The sequence below is a fragment of the Rhea americana genome, unplaced genomic scaffold (assembly GCF_003343005.1).
Source record: "Rhea americana isolate MKP2758 unplaced genomic scaffold, rheAme1 scaffold_5, whole genome shotgun sequence".
Lineage (NCBI taxonomy): Eukaryota > Metazoa > Chordata > Aves > Rheiformes > Rheidae > Rhea > Rhea americana.
In genome coordinates, this window is record NW_028186645.1 from 8,175,971 (window position 1) to 8,203,966 (window position 27,996).

Sequence of the window (27,996 nt, forward strand, 5' to 3'; positions counted from 1 at the left end):
GGGCAGGCGGGTGTGAAGGCGCTCGGCGGCGAGCGGCTATTTACATATCTGGTGGAGCAACCTTAATTGGCAGCAGATTAAAAACGTTTGCTTAACTGCGGGCGCTCATGTGATCGGGTGTTTCTTTGTCTACGAATGGCGAATAACAATATATGCCAAATTCCTCTTTATCTCCCCCCGCCTCCCCCCACACACCCCCGTTCAAATAGTGGAAAACTCCTGGGCCGCGGCTGTGGAAAAGTTTCTGGGGCGGCAGGGCCGGGCCGGGGGCGGGAGCCCCGCGCCGGGCCGCGCCGGGCCGGGCCGGGCCGGGCCGGGCCGGGCCGTGCTGGCGGCCAGCGAGCGGAAGTCACCGCTAGCACCGATGAGGGCTTCTGCCTAAAGGATAAATAAATAAATAAGGACGGTGTGATATGGCCCTTCGGGAAGATCCTGGCAAATAAGCAAATTAAACAGAAAGAGAGCAGCAGGTTGTCATAGCAACTGTGCAATTAAATTACTTTACTGTCAGCCATCATATAATTTCCCTGTTYGGAAGCTCGCGGGACAGAAGTTCCATTTGGAGTCCAGGTTGGCTTTGCCGGATGGGTAAGCCCTGCCTGCGCCCCTGCGCCGGGTAATGCCGAGTTAATCTCCCGGCTACTGGAGTCTGTCCGGAGAGCTGGGAAGTGGGAGCTGCRTAAGTTTGGCCTCCCGGTGTTTATGTCTGTCGTGATATTTTTTCCTCTTCCAGATTCTTGTCTGTCTAAAACCACAGACGGTGGTTGATCTTGCTCAGTGATTGTGTGCGTTAACGTACTTGGAAGTTCCATGCGTTTCTGTTTTAATAATGGCTGCTTTTGTTTAAAGTATTTATAGAAAGAGCTGAAGTGGCTTTCCTTTTTTATTTTTTGCCCTTTGAAACATCTAAAATACAGTCTTTTCACTTAYCCAGAATGGCCACTTTCTCTTCTCTTTTCCTTTTTTTTCTCTACATATGGGGTTAATTCTGCTGCTACCTATAATTTTCCCCCTTTATTTCCAATATTAAGCGCGTGACTGTATGACTTTCAAATAGATAGAGGGAATCTTTTTGCTCTTGTTGAGCACTTCTGCATGGGGCTTTATAGTTTTGAAATTCATTATTAACTCTTACCAATTTTTATTTCACTGCTATTCACCTCTCCAGACCTAAATTCTTTCGGAGTTTTCTTTTATGATGGGAAAACTAAGGGAATACCCTTCCTGCTTCTGAAGTGGAGTTGTTTTGAGTCCTGTCTGTTTCTGCTGATTTGCACAGACAACTTCTGAAGGACTGAGTCCTTCTGACTATTACCGATCACACTTACCCCCTTGGGGCCTGCTAGTCCAGTATGCTCAGCAGCTCATCATACTTCTCCTAGGTCACTGCTAAACATCATAACATTCGTTCCGGACTCTATTTTCTACCATGTTTGAAACACATTTCAGCTTATGTTAAAATCTACTCTGTTTACATACATTTTTAAAGTGCTCTATTCCTCTGGCGCTTGCTTCCCTCTATCTTGGCCCTGGTCCCAAAACTACTGTGTGTTGCTTTCCCTCTTCTCTCCTCCCACCCTTGCTCGTTTTGGAGTTGTGCTATAATTTATAAGTTTTGTTGCAACTGTGACTATAGCTAGATTTGGTGCTTGTCTTTCTGTGCCTTTAGCCAGAGTGACTTTAATCACAGTGCTGGTGTATTGTCCTCTGAAGTGAAACAGCTGAACTTAATCTAAAGCAACTGGCCTTAAGCTTCTTTATTTTCTTTTCTTTTTTTTTTTTTTTTTTTTTTTTTTTTTTTTTTTACATTTGTGTGCTTATTAAAGTTATATAATTGGCGTATTCTTTTTTTTTTTTTTTTTTTTTTTTTTTTTTTTACATTTGTGTGCTTATTAAAGTGATATGATTGGCGTATTCAGTGATTTGATACACATATTCATCATTAAAGGAGTGTCTTTAGGATTTTCTGTGTGAGGCTTCAAGTACATGCAGAATTGAGGCATATCAGAATTACAGTATTATTCAATTGACTGAAATTTCTTTACTTTTCCTAGCTTTAGATTATTTTACTCAACATTTTTGGATGAGCATTTTTGCAAGTCTGTCATTTTTAATATAAATTGCAAAAGGCTGAGTTACTGGTTGAGGAAAAGCTGTTCAAAATGTTATGCTGTAACTTATCATAAGCTAACTTTTTTCTCTCTTTCTTTTTCCTCTTTGGATTTGCGATCCTAGGAGTCTCTGTCTAAATGGGTCCAGTCATGCCTCCCAGTAAGAAGCCAGAGGGCTCAGGAATTAGCGTTCCCAGCGGACTGAGCCAGCGTTACCAAGATAGTGATTTATCAAAGGCACTTCACGATGATGAGGACCTAGATTTCTCTTTGCCTGCCATCAGATTAGATAAAGGGGCCATGGAAGATGAAGAACTAACTAATTTGAACTGGTTACATGAAAGCAAGAACTTGCTGAAAAGTTTTGGGGACTCGGTCTTAAGAAGTGTTAGCCCAGTTCAGGACATCGGTGATGACACGCCGCCGTCTCCTGCTCACTCTGACATGCCCTATGATGCCAAGCAGAACCCCAACTGCAAACCTCCTTATTCCTTTAGCTGCCTCATATTTATGGCCATTGAGGACTCGCCAACCAAAAGACTGCCTGTAAAGGATATATACAACTGGATCTTGGAACACTTTCCCTATTTTGCAAATGCACCCACTGGATGGAAAAATTCTGTGAGACATAATCTATCCTTGAATAAGTGTTTTAAGAAAGTGGACAAAGACAGAAGTCAGGTAAGTTTGGGACTATAGAAACTTATCTGGCTCTGAGAAAATTCACCTGCTAATCCTAGAATGTATTCACAATAGTAAAATGCAGAATATGCACTATGCTGTCCCTGGTAATGTAGTTCATTATATTCAGAGAGCCAACATTTCTTTAGCGTGGCTCATTCTGATTTTATTAAATTCATTGTCTAGACATCTGTAAGAAAGTATTTTGTGTGTGTGTTTTTTCTTTTCTCCCCAGCTGGTGTCTTCATGCATAGTGGTTAAATATTGTTTTTAGTTATCATGCTGTGGTAATGGTTTCCAGCTATACTAGATGAATGTAATCATGTTATAAATAGGCTGCTTGCTGTTCTTGGCTTATACAAATGTATAGTGAAGGGGTATGACTTATGTAAGAGTCCATTTCTCTTTCTCTGGTCTGTATTGTAATCTTTTTTTTTCTTTTTTTGAAACAAATATACGTAGTATTGAATTTTGATGTTGAAGCTTCATTCCGTGTGTACAAAAATACCCTGTTCCCTGTTTTAGGCAGGTTTTAGAGAAACTCTCTGAACAGAGGAGAGAAGCCTTCGATCAAAGGCAAAAGTTACCATCCCCTGGAAACTCTGGGCTTCCGCAGCTTCTGCGAACAGTGCAGTGGCAGAAGTCTGCAGAACAGATTTTGCTTTCGGGTCTCTGATGTTTTTGTCTGGTTTCATTGCTGACTGTTGAGCTGCGTCTGCAGGAGGAGGCTGTGTGTGAGGGAATGGGGAAATGAACCCAGCAGTGGAGGCAGCGTTTTGCATAACCTTCTCTTGCATAAATCTATCTGGGAACAGTTACCAATTTCCAAGGGGGGCAATCTTCAGAAGCAGTGGTCTGGATGAATCTTTGGCAAAGTATCAGTAAACTGAGAAAAATATCAACCTGCAGATTAATTTCACAGTCCTTCTCACAGGTTAGTGAAATAAATAGCAAGTAAAATCACATCACTGACTGCTTTTCTCTAAAATTGGCTGAAGACCAGAAAATGAGCTTTCTTCTTTCTTCTGACTGAAACAATAGATGAACTGAAATTCAGAAGTCGAGTGAATTAAATGCCGTGATTGTCTTGTAACTCGTTACCCTGAAACTAGACTTCTGCTGGTGGTGCTGTTCTCCCTATTTTAGGTGTGATTTAACTTTAAATGCCGTGGAACAGAAGCTAAAGTAAATCTATAGGAACAATCCTATGTTACCCTAAACTAACAGCTTTTCTTTTTAGATTATATTTTTATCTCTGAAGATTTACTATTTTTAAATGGTATACTTCTTTTTAATGTTATCCCCTAAAATCCACCATCCACATATTGGAGCTCACACACTGTGTGTTGGAATTTTTATAAATTAGCTGCTGTGAATGATTGTGCATGAGATTATAAAACCAGTTCCCGAGCTGGATCTTGTTTTGTGTAAACCGGAGTCTTAAATTTTATTTGGATCTAAGACAATAATAAGTGCCACACCAGGCTTCTATGATCCTATCCCAGACCATAAGAAACTTTAACAATACATTTAAAAAAAACAAAATATTGTAACTGGCAAGGCATATGTTTAACATTGCATTTGTGTTTTGTTGTATCCCTCTTCCTCTGTTTATAAGTTGACTRTTTAGATTGCAGTTTCCTTCCTATGAGGAACTAGGTTTTATGTATATCTGTCATATCCAGCGGTCTTTGGAGATCATGTGAACAGTACCATGAAGCACTTGTCTGTGGGGAAGTGAAGAAACACAATGCATGACTGGTCACCTACATCTAGAATTCATGATTAGAGCCGTGGTTATGTAGCTAGATAATAAGGTGTGGTGGAAGTTCATGCCTATATAAATAACAAGGTGAGGYTTTACTCTTTCCTGGAAAAGCCCAGGCTATGAGAAACAATTTTTTCCGTCCTTCTGTGCTCCTAAGCTCCTAATAACTACCCAGTAATGCTTCTGGTTACGAGTATTAAGGTAGTTGAGATGAGAATCGCATTTGGAATGCGTACAGCCAGGTCTTTTAAATACTCTACTTTTTTTTTTTTTTTTTTTTTTTTTTTCCTCTTGTGTCCTAGGCCAAGAGAGGTGGCAGACTGGGAGCTGAGTGCAGAATTGGCACTCAGTTAGGATTGCTGAATCAGGTGCTTGACAGCTAATTGCAGACTTGGAAAGCAGCAAACTTTACCTAGAAGCTTTAAAAATACACAGTGGCACACCACCCTCTCTGCTTCAGAGTTGATTTGAGTACCTTACAGAGAGCACCTAAATTGTTCAGATGTAAACCAGAGATGCCATCCAGATTTACATGTTTAGAGCTGGGGTCTGGGGAAGGGGAAGAGAAACGCTATCTTATATAAGGTATTATTTCATGAGAATTCTTGCAGGTTTTAGGCAAACTCAGCGAATTGCTGGTTTGGAATCTCTCTTTTGATGTGGAAAAGGCATTTAGGAAATAGCAAATCTTAAAATGTTAACAAGATAGGCTCTGAAACAAGTACAGTATGGGGGGAAGGAGTTAATCAGTGTTGGGAATTGCAGGCATTTGCTAGTTGATGTGTGTTGACACATTGTGAAAAGCTAGAAGCTTTTCCTCTCATAGTTGTGCTTTCCAGGGTTTGTTTGTATGGTCTTTTAGCAATCGCTTTTCTAAAAAAAGTTCTGCTGAACACTTAATTCTTTTTTGAATCCCCTCAGCATAGTAGTTTTCTCAGTCTTGGCCTCYGCTAGTTTATATTCATGGGGCTAAATCTATAATTAATAGTATGTAGCTTTTTATGAGTGCATAGGAATGCTTGCATTTCCTGTTGTGAGATCCTCATAGCAGAAAAAAGACCCACAAACTGCATCACTTCAGGTTTCAGCTTGCCTGTTCTGATGTTTTTAGGTCTGATGTGTGGAATGCTGGGAAAAGACATATTTCTCCCAGGATTTGTTTATATATTGCTGCTCTTCCTGAATGATAGACTTCAACTGCAGCACCATCGGGCTTACCTGGCAGCCCTACAAAGTGTCTATTCATGTAACTTTGCTGTGAGGCTGATCTCTTGCAGTGAGATAGTGAGAAAGGCTGAAGAAGGGAAAATGCTGAGCCCTTGACAGAACAAACTTATTTGCATTGAGCTCAGCAGTTTAATAATAGTTGGCCAGAGTATAAAGCATCACATGATGGGAAGTATAAGAGGAGTTCCCTGGCTTTGTTTATACTGCTGGACCTGTGAATTCAGTCATTCAGATTAATCCTATTGTGAACATAAAGATTTAAATGTCCTCTAGTTTATGTCCCATTTAGTACAACGCGTTAGCCCATGACTTTTCTGACTTCCCTACCATCTGGTCCTTGGCTATAGAGAGGAATTTTTCTTGTATATGTGTCTCCATAGCAACGAGTTTGCAGTTGATATGGAAAGTAAGCAGTTGCCCTAGCAACGGAGTTACTGATGTGGCAGCTTCTCTGCTTGCAGGGAAAGGGCTAAGCTAGTTCAGGCGCATTATGTAGGTTTGCTGTAATTATAGCTGCGCCCACTAGCTGCTGAAGCTAAGGGTCTGCTGAAAAAAGATTGTTATAAGCCCTATTTTTTTTTCTCCTTGAAGATTCATATTAGTTGCATAGGGATTCCTGTTTTGAAAAAGACTGGTAAGACTGTATTTTCAGGGTGTGTGTATACCTTTAATGAATGCAAACTTTCTCGGTCATTATTATCAAAAAAGTGTATGAGGAGAATGAATAATAGACACAGTAGGCTTCTTTATATTCTCTGTTAAAGGCACACAGTCATAAAAGCTGGGACTCTTGTCTTGTGCACCTTTCTACTATTCTGATGTCTTTTCCCTGGTCCAGGCTTTTTTAGACATCCATGCTATCAAGAAGGTTCCTCATTGTGTCTGTTCTGTGTTGTCTGAGAAAGGGAAATGCACACATACTCCTGACTGTGTGCACACTGAAGACATTCAAGACTCCTAAAGGTTTGTTTGGCACTTGTGCTGAGGAACATCTTAATAAAAATGTAATGAGGGTAAGGGATATGTTTATGGGGATGGGAGAATAAAATTCTCCTCACTTGATGTAGAAGTTATTCTTAGAAGTACGTGGTCCATAACTGGGTCATGGAGATTGAGCCAGGCTCCTCCTCTGTCTGGAGCGGGCTCCAGACATCAGGGATCTGAGGACTCCTGAGCAGTCCTAGGGCTCTGAAAGAGCCTGCTTCAAAGTTGTCCTTGTCTCATGTGCTGCCTTTCTGTAGCCTTTCTCACTGGGGAGAGTCCTTGCAGGAAGGACCTGGTGCAAGGCACAGAGGCATTTTGCAATTCTGTCCTGTGCAAGTCCTCTTTCTGTGGTGTGATAATTGTCTGGGCTTTTGGCAAGTAAAACCCTATGGAAAGATGAGAGCTAGCTGGAGTGAGAGGAAAAGGAGCCTGATTGTTCTTTATTAGAATCTCTTAAGCCAATCTGCATATACACAAAGGCGATGGACTGGTGACAGTGCTCTCTCTCTCTCTTCTCTCTTTTAACGTCATTTGAGAAGATCTCCTGTGAAAGCTGTTTGGCACTCTGGGGATAGAAATGATCTCTTCCAGTTTTAATATTGTTATCACCCAGATTGACCCAAATAACACAAGCAGGAGAATCTCACTGTGTTTATAATGTCTAGTGGAGCTAAAATGTTAAAAGAAAAAACAAAAAACACTGAGACTCATGTTAAAGACTTCAGATGGTGTTGACTACATTAATAAAATAATACCCTAAATAAGCYGATCCAACTGTTAATTATCCAAATTGTTAAAAGGAAATGCTGTGGTTTTGAGCTGAAATTTGTCTAGTCTGATTTGAAATCCATTTTGTTGTAACCTAGTTTGCCATATTAAAAAGCTCTCTAGCTATCAGAAACTTTCTCTCCAAATTGGTTTTTAGAGAAATGCAGGTCATCTCATTGTGGAGAAACAAAGAAGTGACTTGATCATAAAAGTYTCTAGAACCTTACTGTAATATGAGTCTTCCAGATGTCAGTTTGTGGAGAGCTTTTCTTGAACCCTATTCAGTTTTGTTTTCAAAGTGCAAAAGCAAGAAATTATACAGAATATTTAAATAATTGATTTCCTAAAGCAGCGTATGAAAGGAATATGCTTCCATTTCCCTGGCTTCCAGATGGTTCACTTTACTTTATAGTATGCTCATTCCAGTAGAGACTGCCTGAATTATCTAGTTTAGAGCTGCACAGAGCACAATCAGTTCTTTATCAAGTAATTTTGAAGAGCTGGCGATATCTGGAGGGTCCTCTGAACTTTATATCCAGGGTATTTATGTTATCTTGTTCTTAGTTAACATAGCCGGTAGGGAGACAGCTCTCTGGGTAACTGAAATGGTTTTTGTTGTACATTGACAGCTGATTGACCTACCACATTGTCCTGATTACTTTGGTTAAATAAACTGGAGTTAGTGGCCATTTGTGTGCTCCTAACCCACAGAAGATACAATATAAAAATGTGTTAAGCAGCACTGAAAGAGCGTGGACAGGAAAGCGGGAACAAGCTGCCCTTCACCTCTTGGACTTGGGCTGTGGTTGTTTTGATTAACCCATTTTTTAGCAGTAGTCATAACTTGCTTGCTTCTAGCTGTTTGTCCCAGCACTGCCCTGACACAATTTTTGTGGTTCTCTGGCAAGCTGGGGATCTGGTCAGAGATCTGAGCCAGCTGGACTTCTTTGTTTTCTTTTTTAATTTTTGAGTTGCTTTTCAGCTTAATTCCCTGATTTAGGTCACAACACAGTGTAACAGACAGTTGTGCTGACGTGACTGAGGGAGCACTGAAGGTTGGGAAATACCTTAGGTTGGTATTACCAAAGAGGGCAAGACCATCCTTATAGAGGAAAGGCCAGATGGAGACTGGCAACTGAACTGAGAACAGGTGTAAAAGTACCTGATGGACAGATCCTACCACAAGGTAAAGGCTAGGACCACATGAGGAGGAAAAGGTTAATTATAATTGGAGGCTTTTTCTTGCTGGAAACATTTACTTTCAGTTCTCTACTTAGTTCATGATCATTATGGTCAGATGAGGTCCCAGCACAGGCCTAGTGCTGAACTCCCTTTTGTTCAATATGAAATGATGCCCATGGTATTCAGTCAGGTCAGTGAGCTGATCTAGCTACAGGTAAGAGTAGAAGGGGAGTGACATGGGCATGCTCTGAACTTCAGAAATGCAAGCTTCATTTAAAGCACTAGGGCTGGCTGTATGCTTAGTCACATGCATGCCATTGTGATATGCATGAAATGGTCTTAAGAAAATTGTGCAGGGCTGTGTGCACGCAGGAGCATATGTTTTCTTTACTTCATAAGGTTTGTTTCTTTATTTTGCCCAGAGGTCTTAATACTGGCAGCAGAGATGGCTCTGTGTGGAGCTGTGCTGTGCAACCTCTAAAAAGCTATTACAGTAGGGGCCTGTTAAGGAGGGGTRTCCATAAAATCAATTGTCAAGCTTTTCTGTGAAGCTGCCTTTATTTTCTCATTCACCACCTATGTTAATTCCCGAGAGCTAACAAACTGCTGTTGTTACTGCCAACAAACGAAGCACAAATCTTGAGGCAACGCTCTGGTTTGAGCACAGCAGGCCTCACCAGTGCTCAGGYTGAAGTATGTACACAGGAACGCTTTACGTGTCCGTTAACAAATGCTAACCTTGGGGAGTTACAATGCAGCTCCTATAGCGGGGCRTAGGAAATGTCTCTGAGCACCGATAGCACTGCAGAGAGTGCACTACCAGTTGTGGCTGAGCATTAAAGATTAACTGGGCTGGCTACCTTGCTAAGCAGTCTCTGYTTTGTCTCACACTTCAATCTGCACCGAAACATCAAAGAATCCATTTTAATTACAAAATATGTGTCCCTTAGACTTCCTTGTTCTTTTGCCTAAAAGGGAAGTGAACTATTTTATATTGGCTGAAATAGAAGAGCAAGTTGTGCTGTTAGGCTTCATTTTGCTGGTGAAGATCTTTTGAAAAAGAGCTCAAAAGATCCAGTCGTGATAGAATAGTTCTGTTGAAAATACTGTTCAGACAGCCTGAGGAAGCCTGTAACTTGCTGAAGAAGTTCCCTTTTTTTGCCCCCATTTTAGACAGGTGGTATGTTCCACCCACTAGCCCAGGTAGCTGAAGTGTTAGAAGATTTCTATGACAGCTTTGCATTTCTAGTAAAGGTATTTAGACATCTGGCCTGCTGGGGTCTAAAAATTCTTACTAATAAGGTCTAGTCTCCAGGGCACTCATACTTGCTACTTCTCAGTTATTTTAAACTGTCTTATTACTGTATTTTCACGACAAAACTGCTTAAAATAAATGAATAGTCAGGGATAACACATGTTGAAATCGTTACAAAAATGGAACCCCATGTGACTCTATATTTAATTTAGTTTGTTGGTATTTGTGTGTTGATCAACAGCGGCTTAGTGTTTAGCAGGAATTGACTTCTGTCATTTCAGGACTGGGCAGAACATTGCTACACAAGTTGATCATGCAAGCCCTGCATGTAGCTGTAACAAAGCAGTGTATTTTGATGCATTCAGTCCTGGTGTAAGTGAACACAGATTTGTTTTAAAAAAAAACAAAAAAAAGCAAAAAACCCAAAACAAAACAAAAACCTCAAGACACATGGCTGCTTCTGGTTAAATTTTGCTCAGTAAGCACTTAGAGAAGGACTATGCTGCATGCTTGTGTGTATTCTTTCAACTAATTAAGATTTCCCCCGTTAGGTATTTGCTCTTACCATTTGATTCCTAGTAAGGTATTTTAACCAAGTATAAGCCTCCTGATTTCTGTGTGAAAGAAGATACTGAAGAAAGTTTGCTTTAATGAAGCACTAGTGAATCTTGATGACTTTGTGGTAGTTCTCATTTAAGTTAGTTTGTTACAAAGAATAAATTTATTAAGAATTATGAGATTTTTGCTTTTTTTGGAAAAGGCAATTGGTTTGTGATTGAGTATCTCAGTTTTAGCCATGAAGCTAAATAAATAAATAAATAAATAAATAAAAATTTAGTTTTGCTTGCTAATAGCTATCATTGGTAATAATAACTCCTGCTAAGTTTAAGCCCCTCTCCCAACTATTCTCCACCTCCTCTTGCATCTCAGAACTGGCCAAAATGGATACCTGGTCTATTGTGGAGACTTGAAATTAATACAGGCAGACTGAGGGAGAGAAGAGGTGCCAAAATTGATTGTCTGTCAATGCTTAATTGACATGCAAGAGAAAAMCAGCAGTCCTTTCAGATGCACTTACAAGCGCCTGTCCTTGAGGCTTGCATTCTAACATCTTTAAAGGTAAAATGGATCTTGGATAGCTGTTTGAATGATTTTACAACTCTTCCACTTTAGCTTTCCTGACTTGGCTCCTTCTGTGTGTTTTCTTTGCTTCGGAAGAATTCAGTCACATTGGTTGTGTTCTGTGTTTTCTTTAATTGTAGGGGCAAAGGTCACTATTTTAAGAGAAATAGGCTTGATGTTAGATAGCGAATCTAAAATCCATTGCTGGGACCTTATTAATTCTGTAGTGTCTCGCTGGGCTTTGACTAACTGGCCATACAGATGAGGGAAAAGAACACCTTAGTTGTGCTGTTCTTTCTGAGAGTTTCTTGCCACATTTTCATTTTGAGCAAAACTAGTGTCTAGAACTGAAGTTCACTGTGATTCTCCCCATTAAATAAGGGAAGTGCAGAAATAGCAAGTCCTATAACTGCACAATGAGATTTTCTTCCATGATTCCTCTTCTCCTGCTTTTAGAGTCTTACTGATCAAGTGACTGGAATTGCCAAGACACYTAGGAGTTCACATGCTCTAATTAACCATACTCATCACTGCAGTGTTTGATCATTTGGCAAAATTATTGTAAAGGCAATAAAAATGCATTTTTTTCCTTAGACTAAGCACATCTATAACAGGCTTTGGGCACTGACAAGATCTACATACTGGCGACACAACTTGTTTCCACTAAGTCCTAAAGTTCTTGTAGATACAAGTGGTCTCATATTGACCTAGGGTTGAGGCCATGTAAGAATCAATAGGGAGGAAGAAGTGAAGTGAAGAAGTGCTACTTTGGCCTGAAAATGTTTTTTCCCCCTTTGCATTTTTGATTGGTCTCTCTTGGCCCTTTTTAGCCTGCAATGTTACTTGTTTTCTTCCTTTCTCCCACCAGTTTGAACTCCTGACTTCAGTAGAGTTACTTTTGATTTACTCTTGAGTAAACACTGTCAGAATAGGGTCTGAGGGCTGTGGAAAGTAGAAGTTGTAGCCATAAATGATGTCTCTGTGTCTTAGTCACTGATCCATAATAGTCATTTTGGAGACAGTACATTGTAATTTTTAAGTTATGTTCTTCAATTTCCATTTCTGGCTGTTATGGAAACTTCATCCTGGGAACTGCTGTAGGAATTTGTTAGAGGACTCATTCCAAGGATCTCAGATATGAGTGGGTTTTTCTTTGCTACAGTAGAAAAGAAACCAAGCTGCTGTCCTTAGCCACTGACTTAAGATACTAAAACACTACCTACAGCATCTTGAATTGCTGTAATTCATTGCAGTAGTGAACAGTAACTGTTTACCATTAGCTAAGTACTGACCRGATTTTGAAATACCATTATAACTTGCTGAAAAAAGATAGTTGGTAAGCAGAGAAATGAGTTGATAAGCAGAGGAATGAATGGATATCTATATAGGGAAGCCTCAGTAGCATTAAAAAGTGACTGTGGCAGTCTATGGAGCAGAAACCTGTTTATGAGGTTCTGCATCAGAGAATCTTGTTGAATGCTAACAGTAGAATTCACACTCATTCAAGCTATCAGTAGAAAATTAGGGTCTGCTCCAGAGCTGTATTTATGAGATCCCATGGCTGCCTACTATGGGAAGGTACTCATTGAGAGGAGGCAATTATTGCAAATGTTTTTCTGATTTTACAGTAAATAAAATGTCTACAGTGCATCTTGCAGTGTGATGGTTAATATGAGGCTAGGGTTAGATACCTAGATACTTAATCTCAAATTTTCATGTATGCATTTTTTGGGTAAAGGGGKAAAACATCACTGTTATGAGGTTATGGGTGAGTGATGTAGAATGTAATAAATACAGAAGTTTTGCAGTTTGATATGTTTTTTTTTTTCAATTGCTGTGTAGAACTAAATGGTTCTTGCATGGTTAATCATTAGGAATAAAACCCTTGTCATACAGAAAAGCTGTATTTTCAAAGATTCTCCTCAGTACCTTTGTCTCGCTTTGACTGTGCTTGGGCATCTCTAGCCCTAGATTAATTCAGAATAACTGCATTTCCAGGGATCCTTACTACTGTTATGATGACATAAAAGACTTCTGGAGAGAAATGTTTGACAGCTTTAAGAACTGCATGCTGCAGGCTTAGATGGAGCTAGAATTACACCTTGCCTTTGAGAGAAAATAATTCAGAGCTCCTGGGTCAAAATGTGTTTAGTTCTGCAGGACTCCCCTTGAGAGAGAAAATTTATGTGTACATTTAAGTGAAAATAATGATATGATTCTTACATCATCCCAGCCTGCCTGAAGTGCTTTAGGACTCAGAAGTTTTAGATGAATAGTGTAAATAATTTGCTGGTTTGCCTGCATAGTTAAGGTATGAAGAATAGTGCGCCCTAAGAAATGGAGATTTTTCAGTATTTAATTGGGAAAGATTGGGAGTTAGGAAGTCAGTATGTGGCTGAGATGATTGGGAACTAAACAGACACTGGCTTTCAGCACTGCATATTTTGTTCTGAAGTAGCCAAAAGGTTTTTCCTGTTTTGGCAATTAACACAACACATTTATTGTTATATAATTATCTTACTGCAATAGCTTGTTTGAGTTTTCTCTCTCTTCCTCCTTCTCTAAAAATGAGTGTTTCTTACCCAAATCTCAGCATTAAATATACAAATATTTGCTGTTGTAAAAGAGGATAGATTTGTTTCTACAATTTTATATCGAGTTCTAGTGCTTTTTAGACTTTTGGCTGCACAGCAGAGAAACAGGAAAGAAGCTGTCATAAAAAGACAAATTGCACTGAAGACTTAGTACAGTGCTTGCTCCCAGCTATTGAGACAAATGAGATTTTATTCTTCAGACTGCACCTCCTTTTCTGCTTGAATTTGTTTATTTATGCATCTATCTATCTTCATTTATATTTTAACTCCTTACATAGCCATATTGCTTTCTTTAGATCCTCAAAACCCTTCTAGATACATGAGAGCAAGAAGTAGTTTGGATTTGGATTGTCACACAAAGGTTTCTGTCCATTTGCATCTCTGAGCTGGGAAGGCAATATGCTGTCCTAGTGGTATGCCTGTGCAAAATTTCCTTAGGACACAAGTGTTCTGTTGCCACGAATAGTTACCAATTAATCTAAACAGATCATGATAAATTAAGATACTAACCTGAACTCTCTCTCTTGTTCTTTCAAAACAAACCAGCGCCTAGAATTCAGTAAAATGCTTCCCCTTTGACTAAGTCTGTTTTCTCAGATTTTGCTAAAATAATTGCAAGACTTCTCTGCTTTTTAGACAGTGATGCTTTTGTTTTCAGGAATAAAGTTCAGTATTCTTGGCCTAACTAGTCTACTTTGATGTGTTATATGCTGTTGGCTTTTAGAGCTGAGAACTCTTGAATTTGGAAAAGCAGAAACATAATTATGACCCTTTCCATTAAGAGACAATCTTTTATCTCATTCTTCTTGTTTGAGATTATAAAATTTTCATTCAGAAAAGATTGATTTTTTTAACTTATATTTCTGAAACTGTAGGATAAATCTTGCTTTCTTTTTTATTTATTTATTTTTTTCCTTTTTAACTCTAGGTAATATACTTGCCTTAGTTTGATTTCAAAGTAAACATGCTTCTGATCTAACCACTTTTGCTAATTAACATCTGCTCCTCCACCACCACTGTATTCTCTCTCACCTTCTAGTGTCTAGTATGCCAGAAATTCATTTGTCTGGTCTTAAACTGACTGATGTGAGTCCATCTCTTAATTATTGATAGCATTATCCATTTCCATACCATATCTACTTAGATCCCCACCCCTTTTATCAGATAGGATTCACAAGCTTGTTTTTAAATTTGCACTCTGAATTTTTTAATTTAGAAATGCATTAAAAAGGGCAAGAATTTGCTTCATCAGTAACACTTTTGTTTTTTCCTGTTTTGACTATCTGTCAATTCATATTGTTTGGCATCAGTTTAAACAGTAGAACAATTCCAGAGTTTAAATGGCTTTCCAATTTAAGCCACGTTTGACTTCACTTCTGTTAATAGGTTGTAACTCTTTCTCTCCCTATATGCAGATAGATATTTTCGTTTCCAAGAGAAGGGAGTTCTGTAATTATCCAGATGARGGGTAGGGGTGTTTTGGGGTATGTGATTTTTAGATTAAAGTAGTTAGTGGCTTTGTGTGTGTATGTTTAAAATACACATGGGTATGATACTGGCTCCCCAGTGTAAGAGAAACATGGCAGTACTGGAGAGAGTCTCAGCATAGGGCTATGAGGATGATTAGAGGATTGGAGTAATGGAGTGGGGGGCTTGTGTCAGAGCCTGTAAGATTTTTTTGCAGAAACAGAGGAAAATGGAAGTGTTAGCATTTTTATTATTTTTTTTTTTTGTGACTTTTGCAGTATCTTACGACTTCATRTATACCTAAAATCCTAGTATGGCAAAATGCCATGAATTGGCAATAGTAAGGCCAGATTCTGGAGGTTAGGATAAAGCTGTAATCAGTCAAATTTCTTCTCTTTTTGTCGTTGGTATGTTTACTACCTCCCTGTAGAGTCTTTTGTGACAAAAATAGAGCAGTTACAGAAGTCCTCCTGTATACTATGCAGATTTATGCTAGATGGATACAATTATCAAGACAAGAAACTTTTGGACAGTTTCGCAGACTGTCGTTCTGGAGCTGGTGCATCTGGTTTCCTCTTTTTGTTGACTGTGAAGCAAGTGATAGCAGATTTTTACACCACTAGCATGCTCAAAGATAAGTTACTGCTTTTTCAGCAAAGGTTAGTGTGTTATGCAGATCTAAAATGTAAGATTGCTGTTYCCCTAGTTTTTAATCTTCAACTGCATGGATGGAGTTAATGATTAGGTGTCCCCCATCTTCCCTTTTCAATAATCTTTGGATACGCCTTCAGCAACTTAGACCTCTTTTCCTAATGCATTTTCTGTAGGGAAATTTGTATATTATTTTTGGTTACTTTTCACCTTTAGGTTATTTGTTTCCTATTACTATGCTTGCTAATTTTGTTTCTTTTCCTCTTAGTTCTCCCTTTTGCAACATCTAGTAATGGCACTATAAATATTCATCTGTCTGTAAAAAGAATAGGCAGGGTGAGATCCTTTGAATTACTCATTGCACTGTTCTGAAAGTGCATTTGCATTTAGCAGAAGAAAAAAGTTGCAACCTTCTTTTTTTGAACCACAATTTTCATTTGTAAAACTTTTGCTATTTTTGGTGCGTCGAGCATGAAGGCTTCCTGTGTGAAACTGATGGAGAAGAAGATCACAGAAGATCTGGAACAGTGACTCAGGTCACAGCAGGCCTGTTTGCATGACACCTGTGTCATCAAAATAGCCTCACCTGGGCATCCTCAAATGAGATTTTCTTGTCCTTTAGAGGGTAGATCTGTTCAAAGGCACATCTGATCTTGAGTAACTTTGAGGAAAACAGTTTTCTGTCCCTTAGAGAATAACACAAATCTTCTCTACCGTGATACTTCAAAATTCTTCACAGCACCAAGTTGTCGGATGAATTGTCAATTTTCATTACTAGAGTTTGCTTAGAAGTTGTTTCTCACTATTTCCTTCCACTTCAGGCATGTTGAGTCAGATAAATTCTTACACTCATGTTTCATCGCTAAACACTAATAACCTTGTGCAATATTGATCAGCAGCTTTCTTGTATACTATAATTAGAATGAGCAATAGCTAATAGTGTAAACACTGATGTGTGGGAGGGGCAAAGAAGGTGAGTTAGCCGTATGTAGAAGTTGATATGACTCTTCKAAATTGCAGAAGTTTCTGGGCTCCACCTAGAATCTAGCATCTTCTTTCCTTTTCCCTTCCTCTGCCCCAAGCTTYTTGTTTTGCTACTTAAGCCCACCGGTAATCCTTGAATTTTTTTGTAGCCAGTTTTCCTTTCAACAGCTGCACCAGTCCCTCTTCTCTGGGCTGCTGAGGATTCTTAGGTTCTCCTTAATATCTTTTTTCTAAGGAGTGGGCATTTCTGCTTGTTTCAGGATGATGAAAGCACGCGCAGGGTTCTAGTGCAGCCCTCTTTCATGGGTAAGTTGTCTGTGAACAGTACACTTGAAAACCAGTGCTTGTAAGACAAAATTAAAAAGAGACTGGGGAAAACCCAAGTAGGCAGGGCTGTGGTGTGGGGGTTGAAAGCTTCCCCCCCCCCGCCTTCCTCTCACTCTTTCCTTACAGGGTAAAAGACCCAGCCTGTGCATGATCTTGCTRTTCTGAATAACCTCTTTGCCACACGTGGTGACTGGTATTCACRTCCTGTTTTTTACCAACGGAGACCAAAGAGCACTCCAAGCAGTGACTGAGTCCTATTTCAGTTGGTTTTTGTTTCAGTTTGTTTACAGGCTGGCTCTCTGCTGCTGCTTTTGTCACATGTTTTCAATTCTCTTTTGTGAATTTGAGGAAACTTGCTTTTCCTTTACTTTTTGCATGAAATAGCAAAATCACTGTGGGATTTAGATAGTGGCTAGAAAATGAAGCGGACTTCTAGATAGAGGAAGAATATGCATAGAGTCAGGAAATAACATGAATAAACCTGTGAATCTTATTCTTACCAAGCCGTAAGTTTTGAAGAGGGACTTTCTAGCTACCTTGGAAAAGTCTTGATCTGAATGTTCATCTTTTTGCTTTAAGTCCACGCTTGCTGGTGAGTCTCTCAGAATTCTGTAATGTAATCACTTTGCCGTGTTTAATAAACTATCTACACACTTTTCAAAWCTGTTTTGCTGGTGGAGGTCCTCAAGGAAGCTGAAATGCAGTATTAATTATCCCTTTTAAAACATGCTTGATTCAGTGGCTCACACTGCAGAAATTCTTCATGCCAAGCTTTTGTTGCATCTGCTGCTTTAGTCTTTTATTAATTGCAACACATGTAACTGATTATGAAATACAGGCATCTAAAAATCCAGGACAAGCAAACAAAAACCAAGTGATAATGGTCAAATTGATTTTTCAGATGCTGTGTAGAGCAAAAAATGGGGGGAATCTTTGTAGTTTTATTTAATCTTACTGTGAATAAAACATTGAAGACTAAGCAACTTCATTTCTTGTTGTTCTTACGAACCTATGCTGCTATAGTGGACCTTAAAATAAAAAAAAAAAAAGAATCAAAGGAAATATAAGTACCTCTAAATTAATTACTCTCACTATGAGAARGATGATTTTGATGAGACCCTGCAACACAGCCTTCTTTCCCCCTGCCACCACCTCTTTGTGCTGAGAAATACGATTTCTCACTGCTTCCCCCTCACCAACCTTCACATACATGGCTGTGATGGTTATCCTCTTGGGCTGGAGCCCAAACTCCTGGGYTGTTGGCACTGTGTGAGGTCAATGCTGGTACATCTGTGAGGAGGCCAAAGGGGAAGAAAGTTGGACCCATACTGTGAGGGCAACAGGGACTTGAGCTTGGTGCCTGTGTGGTGAGGATGGATAGACACACTGCGCCAAAGCTAAGTATGTACAGAGTCCTGRTTGCTTGTATAGTAACACTGAGTGAATGTTGGGTTGGTCTGAAGAACCCCAAGTGTCTCCTGCCATGGATCAAGCTGGAAGAGGCTTTATGTCACTGTGTACAGTGTGGGCTGCAGTAACTCAAGCCATAGCTGAGCTGTAGAAAGAGATGTGAATTTGCAGAGCTGGTGCAAAGAGGGCTGCTGTGATGGCCACACAGCCACCATGCATATGGTTAGCAGTGAAAGAGAAGTTTAGTCCAGTCTGCTGTGGTTGTGGCTAGAAGGCAGTCTCAGTAGTTAAAGCTAGGATTTTAGGAGGGTATCTTTAAGTGGCCAACAACATGGTAGTCGGTGGAGTCAGGCAGGCATCTTACTGATCCACTTCTCAGTGTCTGTCTGAATATGTAATTTTCTTGCAATTCTGAGGTGAGATCCTCCCCACACTGGAAGGCTTTGATGTAATCAAGGTGTGTATGACTGGCATTTTCTGCCTCTTCTGGGAAGGCTTTTATGGCTTCTTCTCCAGAAAAGCCAGGACCAGCTTTGTGCAGAAGAAGGTGGCAGTGCTCTTCCTCTGCAGCCAGTCCTGATATGGATTTGCTACTCCATGCCTTTTAGTTTGTAGGTCTCTAACTGGTGTAGCTTGTGTGGAATTCCTTGCTTGTTTTCTGTTAAAATAAACATACCAAATCCCACCAGGTTCGTGAAGCCTGGTCCCACAGACACTGCAATTTTAGTCAGCCGAGCATGGTGCAAGCTTTGGATCATGAGTGCTGATTTTCAGACTCACGGTGATCCAGTGGGAGAGCAGCCCTGGGCTCAGAGGTGCAGCTGGGAAGTGTCTGTGCCAACACTCAAAGCCCTTTTCGCTGCTGGTGTTCATGCTGGCCCAGCGAAGGTGCTCAGTGCCTAAGAGGGGGCATCTTTGCTATAGACAGGGGACATTGTTACCTCCCTCTGCCTCAYGCAAGGAGCTGCGCAGAGCGACCTGTTCCCTTTTTGGGGTAAACAGGTTCTACCGGCATGCCTGAAGGCATTGCTTTCTATTGATGTACTGTTAGTAATACTAAATAATAGACTGCTCTCTTAAGTCATAACTAAATCGCAGAGTTGTAGTAGACCTACCTTTATTTGCCCCCATTACTCGGTGCTTGCTCAAATCCCGTGTTAACTAATGYATGAGGTTTTCTAGAACCTCATAATTGTGCCTGGCATTTGGGAGGAGTGAGGATTTGGGTAGGGTGTTTACAAAGGTACTAAGTAGCAGTGAAGTGTCTGACTTTTACAAGTCTGTGAAGTTTGGGTTTTCACAGTTGTGCTGTTTGAGGCTCCTGGAGGGAGGCCCTGCTCTGATGAATTTGTGATCAAATGTGATACACAAGAGAGATTAAGACTCAAAATACAGTTGAGAAGTTGCTTCGTGTTGTAAGGTGTTTGCAGCGTTGAGGGGAGTGATTTGCTTTCCAGGTTCTGTTTTTCAGCCATGAGAAAGAGGAGAGGGAGCAAAAATCAACATTTTTGAACTTACTGTAGAAATGAGCCAGAAGTTTGGAGTCATATGCATACTTGAGTAGCAGAAGTAATTTGTATTTGATACAATGTGAGCTGTAACACTGAAGTCTCTGTTACAGGAGAAACAGATCTTACTTTAGTGTGTGTGTGTTGCAGGTGACTAAGATCTGTTGATGCTGCTGAGCATAGCTCAGGAAGAAACACAGCTGTGTTTCTTTAAAGAACATAGTGACACTTAAAAGCACCATATCTAGGCAGCCTCTCAAACGATTTATCAAAGTGCCTGTTTTTTTCCCCCAATTCATCGTGTGAAACAATATTAAATACCATCTAAGGAAAAACCCTAAATTAAATAAACAGTTATAGGGGGAAATGGTGCAAATCCATTAGCTTTTGTCAGGTCTTCCTTATTTCTATTTTTATTTGTCACTGCTAATGGATTTAGTTCAACATACTCCTTCCTACCCGACTCTGCTAGCTGTTAACCCCTTCCCCTTGGAATACACTGACTGGCTTATTTCATCATTAATATACTAGCAGACAACAAATGACCCTTAAACCTTTAGCACAGATATAAGTGTTGAATAATTTTTTGAATGTCTGTTGGGTGAAAGGTTATGTTTAAAAATTGTCAATGGGATACTGTGTAACTATATATCTGTAAGAAAAAGCAATTTATATTTTTGTCAGCTGTATAATCTGGAACCAGTGATAACATTAAGAATATCAGATGACCAGTGGATATTAAAATGAATGCTCCTTTGACATGAAATTAGCACATCCCACTAAACCAGCTGTTGGTCTGGAGGCATGTTACTTTTGCCTCTGCCATTGACTTTATAGGTGACCTTGAACACTTAACTTCTTTCTTCCATATTCTTTTGTTTCTGTGTTCCCTCAATTTTCTTTTCAATATGCTAGGGATAATTACACTTTCGACATACATACAGAAATGTTATAAACTGAATTAGTACTATTAATGCTAGTTACTACCTCATCTTCCTCAAGACTGTTGTGTGTCAGCCCTTCATGCTGACAGGCTTGTCTTCTGGGCAATCCTGACTTCCCTGCCCAATCTTGCTGCATCTCTTTGATCTTAAACTTTGTTCCTCCACAACAGTGCAAGTCTTTCTTGTTCGAAGTCTGTACTTTGCCTAGCATAGAAAAGCTTTGAGAAATGTCTAGGGTTGCTAGGCACTACCATAAAACGGCATGGTAGTACCTTATATATGAGTGAGGTATTGTTTAAGGGCAGTTAATGACATTTTCTTTAGTTGCTTGCAGGATTTCTGTATAGCAGCTTAATTAGGTTTATTAGAGTAGTTTGCATATGGACTGAACAAGGAGATACATACTGCCTAAATGTGACTTTCAGAGTTAGGTGGCATAATGCAACATCTACGAAGTTTTATTATCAGAATAGTGGGAAGTTAATGTGATATACCCGATTTGCTGCAGGCTGCAGACAGTGATTTTCTGCATGCTGCATGCGCTAAGGTGCATGTAGGCGCCTGTTTACTGGAGGAGGAGCAGTGCACCGGCTATGCACATGATACCATGTAACAGTGGGTCAACTCTGATTAAAGCAATGATACAGAATCATTCCAGGGCCAGGTTTTGATGTCTGATGATCATTGTGGGATCAGGAGCCTGGACCTGCTGGAGATCCCTTGAGTGGGTAGTCCATGTCAGTAAATCAGATTTGCCGAGGGTGTAGGTTACAAACTAGAAGACTTTTCTGACTTTTGTATACTCATGAGTGGGAGTCCAGAGCTGCCTTGCTTGTTTGTGGTGTTTGAACTCCTGATTTAAATCGGTAGGCATTTTACTTGTACGAAGGAAGGCGAGCTTGTTATCTTGCTCGTGAATGAAACATCCGGTAACAGAGGTATCAGTGTTTTCAAATATAGCTCCTTCCATTTAGCGRTGTGTTGTTGAGCTGAAAATCTGCTCAAAAGCCAGTGAATGCCTTCGTTTGTGTAAAACCCAAGCTGCTGGTGCAGTCACACCTGTGCTCTCTGCAGCCGTTGCGCTGAGGCATTATCTGCAGCTTCTTGGCTCCGTTTGAGGGATAGTTGAGGCCATGGGATCTCTTCCCGTGGTGCTATTTCTGAGCCTTTCTGGGCTCATCCAAGGGTCACCCTCAGCTTGTAAAGGCACCACAGAAGGGAGCAGGCAGATCAATGCTTTTCTTGGGCCCTTCTCACAACTTCACTCTGATTGCGTGCACAAGTCTGAATGTGTGGAGATCAAAGAAAACTTCTAATATGTCTTCTGCTGATGAGACTTTGAACTCCCTTACCACTGGAAGAACATTGGCCCTCTACACTGCTGTGCATTTTCATATTGCTTTCTGTGCTGCAAGATCTTATATTGGGATCTTACCAGTGAAATATGTATTTTTTGTTTATGTGGGGAATTAGGCAGTGTTTTTCCTTTTCTCTAGTTGTTACTTCATAGCTCTAGCCTGGCCCCTTTTTGTTCCTGTACCCTGCTTTATTTGCATGCTTAGCTTCCTGTTTTTTTGTGGGGAGGGGAGGGGAGGAGAATGGGAGGTTGTTTTGTTCTATTTTAAGGCTAAGTAGTGCTTTTTTTCACTGTAATCATACTTCTCATTCACATGAAGTTGCTTACAGACACTTACCCACCCACCTCTCCAGTCTGCAATGTAGTGCCCAGTCTGCAAATGGAAGGACACCAGAGGCATCAAGATATTTAATGTCCTTGCAGCACTTGGGGTAGAAGCAGGCCTACTCCTAAAGGCAGGCCAAGGATTTAAACAATTGATTGCTGTATTGATGTTCGAGATAGTTCCTTGAACAAATGAGCTACAATATCAAGAGATGAGCATGAAAGCACAGACTTGAACTTCTGTGASTTATGTTGAAGTAATGGATGTTTTTACTTGGAGCAAAATAAGATTTAAAAAGCTCCAACCTTTTGTTTTCTTGAGAATAGTTGCTTTTTGATGCAGCTGGTTTWCTTGAGGTTGAAGCAAGCCTTTCCTAAGAACAAACCTTTACTTTCACATATTAAGTGAGCATATAATTATGGTGATGGAATTGTGTTTTAACTACTCACAGCTCTTTTCAACTTTGTGTGTGAGCTGAGCTGTGATGGCTAGTTTACTGAGAAAAAGTTAAAAACATGGGGGAGTAATGAATATGGGGTTTTTTGTTTTGTTGCAAGCAGATACTACTTTAGATTTCCCTCCATGACAAACAGTCACAACACTGGTAAACTTTCCGCTGAAGGGCAGAGGAGGTTTCTAGCTCTTTTGAGTTCATAGGTTTGGGGGATTCTCTGTGAGGATTTATGAAAATTATATGGTTACCAGACAGTTGTTACTGTCATTAAAATTGCTGTTAAGGTCTGTAGTGCAGTTCTCTAAAAATGGCCTTATTGAATTTCACTACTCTGCACTAGAAATGTTTTAAGAGAATGAAAAAAATCTTCCCTTAGACTGCATGAATAGGTATTTGTAATTTTTATGTCAGATTACACTGGATCTAAGGAATGTGTTTTATAATAATAGCAATCATTGGCAATGGCTTTGTTTTTCTTTCTTTAAGAATTCCTTAGCAGTTGTATTTTTTTTTAACTAGCTGACCTCAGATGATTCAAAAGCTCTGTCTTCTATGAATTACTTCATTTGTTTAAAAAATAAGCAAATAGAGTACCCTCCAACCTCATCTGTAAGGTATATAGCCATTAAAGAGCATAAAGCTTTACTGTTATTTAGAGAACCATTGTAGGTGAGCATAGTAAGCAATATTRTGTCTGTCCTAATAACTTCAAATACCGATGAGTGAAGATAACCAACAAAGTTTTAAATACTGCAAACTGTGAAACCAACTTCAGCATCTAAAACCTAAATCTTCCTGAGCATTTGCCAAGTAAGTCATTTATGACTTTAGTTTTGGCATTAGTATGCTGCTGCTGCTGTCTAATGAAAACGAAAGAACTATGGTTCTAAATTGGTCCCATTTTAGCAGTGATGCCCTTCACTTATGGGAGGTGATACTAATATGAGGGAGGGGTAGCTGAAGTAAAAAAGTATGGCACACTTTTCTCGGCATCACTGTCTCCAAGTAAATAGAACAGAACTGGCCTTTGAGTAGCGTTCACCACTGCACAAGTTACCTTTTATATTGAAAAGCCTCTCTGCCCTTGGGTGTTGCAGTGCTGATTCAGCAAGATGTAAATGGTCACAGTAGCCTTTAATTCTCTAGTCTTGTTGAATTTTATAATTGTGAGCTGCTTATTTCCCATAGTGCAACTGCACTTGCAAACCATGACTTCTCTGCAACTGCATTTGCAAACCGTTAGTGGTATATTTGGTGAAGGATATATACTCAACGATGTATTGCAGAATGCTTTTCTTCTCTGTTTGGCACAAATGAGTGAGTTATCTAAGGAAGCCATACTTTCTTAAGGTGCATTTTGGGGTGATTATTGTGTTAGTCTTTATGCATTTCAAAGCTGAAGGCAGGGTGTCGTCAGGTGCCATTCAAAAAGTATGTTTCTTCCCTTTCTTTCTTTCTCTATGTCTCCATCTCCTCCCAAAAATCCTGCAGTTTTTTATGAATTTTTTTTTCATAAGATGAGAAGAGAAGAGTTTGTGTTTAGGAGGAATTCTTGATACTAGTTTGTAGTCTCTGGGAACTAACCGTTTTAGTCAGTATTTCCACAATTGCCCTCTGTTTTGGATGACTGCAGTATCAAGTGGTGAGTGAAAGAGTGTGCTTCTTTTGGGGACTCTTGAGTTACAAAGCTTTCCACTATACCTGTTCTCTTGGGAGTTTGTACTGTTCCTTGCAGCCTAACAGCTCTAGGTGCACTCTCAACACCATCCATATGGCCAGAAATTTGGATATTTGAAGTCAGTAGTAGCTCCAGAGGCGTAGCATCTATAAGGAGCAGGCTGATAACTTGAGACTTGTAAACATCAAATTTGATGCTTTTAAGTGCGGGCATCAAAGTTCAGAAACAATGTTCTCKCTTGTACCTTATCCACAATGAAAATCTCTCTATTTGTAGTTGCAGTTTTTTTGTKCAGATTCTCCTCTTGGCTGTACTCATTCAAGTGGTTGTTACAAATTCTCTGGTGACATCTTGCTTATTTCTATCACCCTTTTTTTTTTGTTTGTTTTAATTTGCATTTCAAAAACTGGTTCATTAAAGCTCAATCCTAGGGAAATGCCTCTGTCTTTGCATGGCATGCTTGGACACCTACAGAAGCTATACAGCATTCCTGTGGATAAACTTGTTGGCAAATTTATGTAAAGATTTTCTTTGAGATTGGTTGCGATGTAAATGGGCACAACGAGCTTATGATTTTTTTTTTTTTGAATAAGAACTTTTAATACCCTGTAATCTCTCTACTCTTACTTGCAAAGAGCTCGTTTGACATAACAGTAGCAGGTTTCATCTATGCTGAGAGCAAACCATTAGATCAATAATGGTGAATACTGACACTAGAAGGTTCCTTGTCGCTGCTAGAAAGTGTCCTTCAGYGTTGTTCACAGGACTACAATAACTTATATCAGACCTTGATTAGGTCAGTTTTTCAGGCTGCAGATGCTGGTTGGAAATGTCCTTTAACTAGTAATAGAAAGTTTCTGCTTTTTCTGCTTGCTTCTATAGTTCCTAAAGAATCTCAGTAATCAGTGTGGAGTAATTCTCAAAAGTGGCATAAATCTAAAACACTTTGATTTGTGTAACTGCCCTGTCCAAATTCATACTGTTGAGAGTTTTTCTTTAGGAGAGTCTAACCCTGGATCAATTCACTCCTTTCTGTTTTGGTAGCAGAGAAGAAAGAGGACAGGTTTCCTCAGTAGGGAATTGATGGCTTGTTGGGTTTTTGTTTTGTTTTAAGTAGGAAAGTACTTAATCAAGTACTTTGAGTTGAATTTCCCTCAGGTGGCTGTGCAGATCTGCAGGGGTTACCCGCTCACTGGCTTAGCCCATCTGATTTCTGCTCCTCTCCTCCCAGCCTGSCCATCACAAGACCCTGCTCTGTGCTTTGATGCCCAGCATGGCAGTATCTCTGTTCTCAGCTACTCAACTGTTCTGGGCTTTCTCTCAGGGCTCTGTTTTCCACCCTCTTTGCCCAACTCCCTTGCATACCAACTCTGTCAGGCTTGTTTTCCCATTCCATTTTCTGATTGTCTTGTGTCCAGCCAAAATCCCGATTTCCTTTCTTGGCCTTCTGTTCCAAGAAGGGCAAGGAAGTGTCACAACTGCTCACACTGCACTAAGGGAGAGGTCTCATTCCTTCTGCCATCCTCTCTCTGGCTGTATGCGTCCACCTCTTTGCAGCAGTTCTGGGTGTTCACTGGACCCTTAATATGACCCCATTTAATGGATTAAAATGTGAGGAAATTGTTCCAGCAAAACAGTTGCCTTCCAGGAGAATGACTGAAGTTGGCTTGTGGAAGGAGGGTCAGACACATGTGAGAGCAGGGTGGGGAGGGCACACTGCAGCTTGGTCTAGGAAGGAGGCAGAAAGCTGATGCCTTCTTGACTGTGCAGACCATCCTTTCACCTCTGCCTGTGTACTGGACTGCGCCCTTTCTAGAGGCAGGTCTGTGCCTCTGGGCCTCCATCATATAGGCACCCTCTCAGTTCAGCCCCAGTGCTAGCAAAAGAGGGAGTGTGTATGAAGGGAGAAGACATGCAGAACAGCAATTTAGGGGGAGATGGGCTCTCGCTGTGTAGCCCCCAGGTAGAGGAAAGATGCCCCATTGCTGAGGGCGTTAGGAGAGGCTGAAAGCTCAGCTGTGCTTCAGAATGGCTGGACTCCTCTTCTCTGAGGAGGCTGTGCAGCCATACCTGGAGACTATGCTGTTGCTGAAAGAATTAGTTTTAGAGGTGTCTATGCACTTGTGCAACTAGTCTGCTGAAAAATAGCCCAAAAGGTATAGTCTCTGTCTGGATGGGTCCTTGCTCTGATACCCGAAGTGACTGTGTGAAGAGTGGTGTTGGTCCAAGTGAGGTGAGAGTCTGGAGGGGAGTGGGGAGGAAGCTACAATTGCTCCTGCTGGGTTTTAGTAAAGTCCTGCTGTGATTCAAAGTGCCTCCATATCCAGAGCTTTAGACAGGGTGAGTTAAAATAGCTGAAGTCTCTTTGAGACTGTTTTGCCATCCTTTATCTACTCTTTGCAAAGCCTGATTTTGGGCAGATTGCTTGCGTGGCCGTGGTGAAAAGAGCAACCTTGGAAAAAGTTGCGTTCCTTACAAATTTCGTGTCTGTGCTAAAATAACAAGGGAATTAAATTCTTCAAATAAACATTTGCCAGAATTTTTGTGTAGACGGGGTATGTATTTTTCCCAGCCGCTGCTCTTGGAAAGAGCTCAGCATACATTTTTTTTTTAACTGAGTGTTGGGCAGACAGTAGGTAAAAATGTAAGGCCAACAGTGAGTTGTAAACTATATGGAAGCAAAATCTTTATGACTGGAAACATTAGACTGATCTAATAACAAGTAATACTCTTAGATCTAACTGTAACTAACTGTAACTAACTAACTAACTAACTGTAAAAGAGCTAGAAAGCAGCATTTTTTTTTACTTTCAAGTTTCAAACTTATACTTGATTTTAGTAAAAGATGGCCAAAGATTTGAGTTTGGATTCTAATAGGTTGTATAAAGTGGGATTTTAAATTGAGCTTCTACATGCAGCCTGTTTGGAGAAAAAATAAATTAGACACTGAATGTGTCTTATACCTTTTCATGATAATGCAGTGGTTTGATTTTCTGGGAGAAAATCAGATATGTCTACTTGAGATATCAGAAAGAATAAATGAATTAAAGATTAGAGGTTTAATACACAAGATCTAGATACAATCTGCACATATATTAAATGTCAGAAAAATGTATAATTTTCTTATGATAGTAGAAAACATAATCAAGAGGGTTTGTTTAAATAGAAAGTATTAGATCATAAACTTCTATGAAATGAT

General features: G+C 40.0%; 1 protein-coding gene across 6 annotated transcripts in view; it reads left to right on the forward strand.

Annotated features, from left to right (window-relative positions):
- The window catches only part of FOXN3 (forkhead box N3), a 168,469-nt gene that overhangs the window by 35,145 nt on the left and 105,328 nt on the right, over positions 1-27,996 (forward strand). For all 6 annotated transcript variants that reach the window (XM_085317562.1, XM_085317565.1, XM_085317564.1 and 3 more), the window contains exon 2: positions 2,236-2,792. In XM_085317562.1, coding sequence (XP_085173688.1) covers positions 2,250-2,792 — 543 coding nt within the window. In that variant the 5' untranslated portion in view covers positions 2,236-2,249. The remainder of the gene's footprint in view (positions 1-2,235; positions 2,793-27,996) is intronic.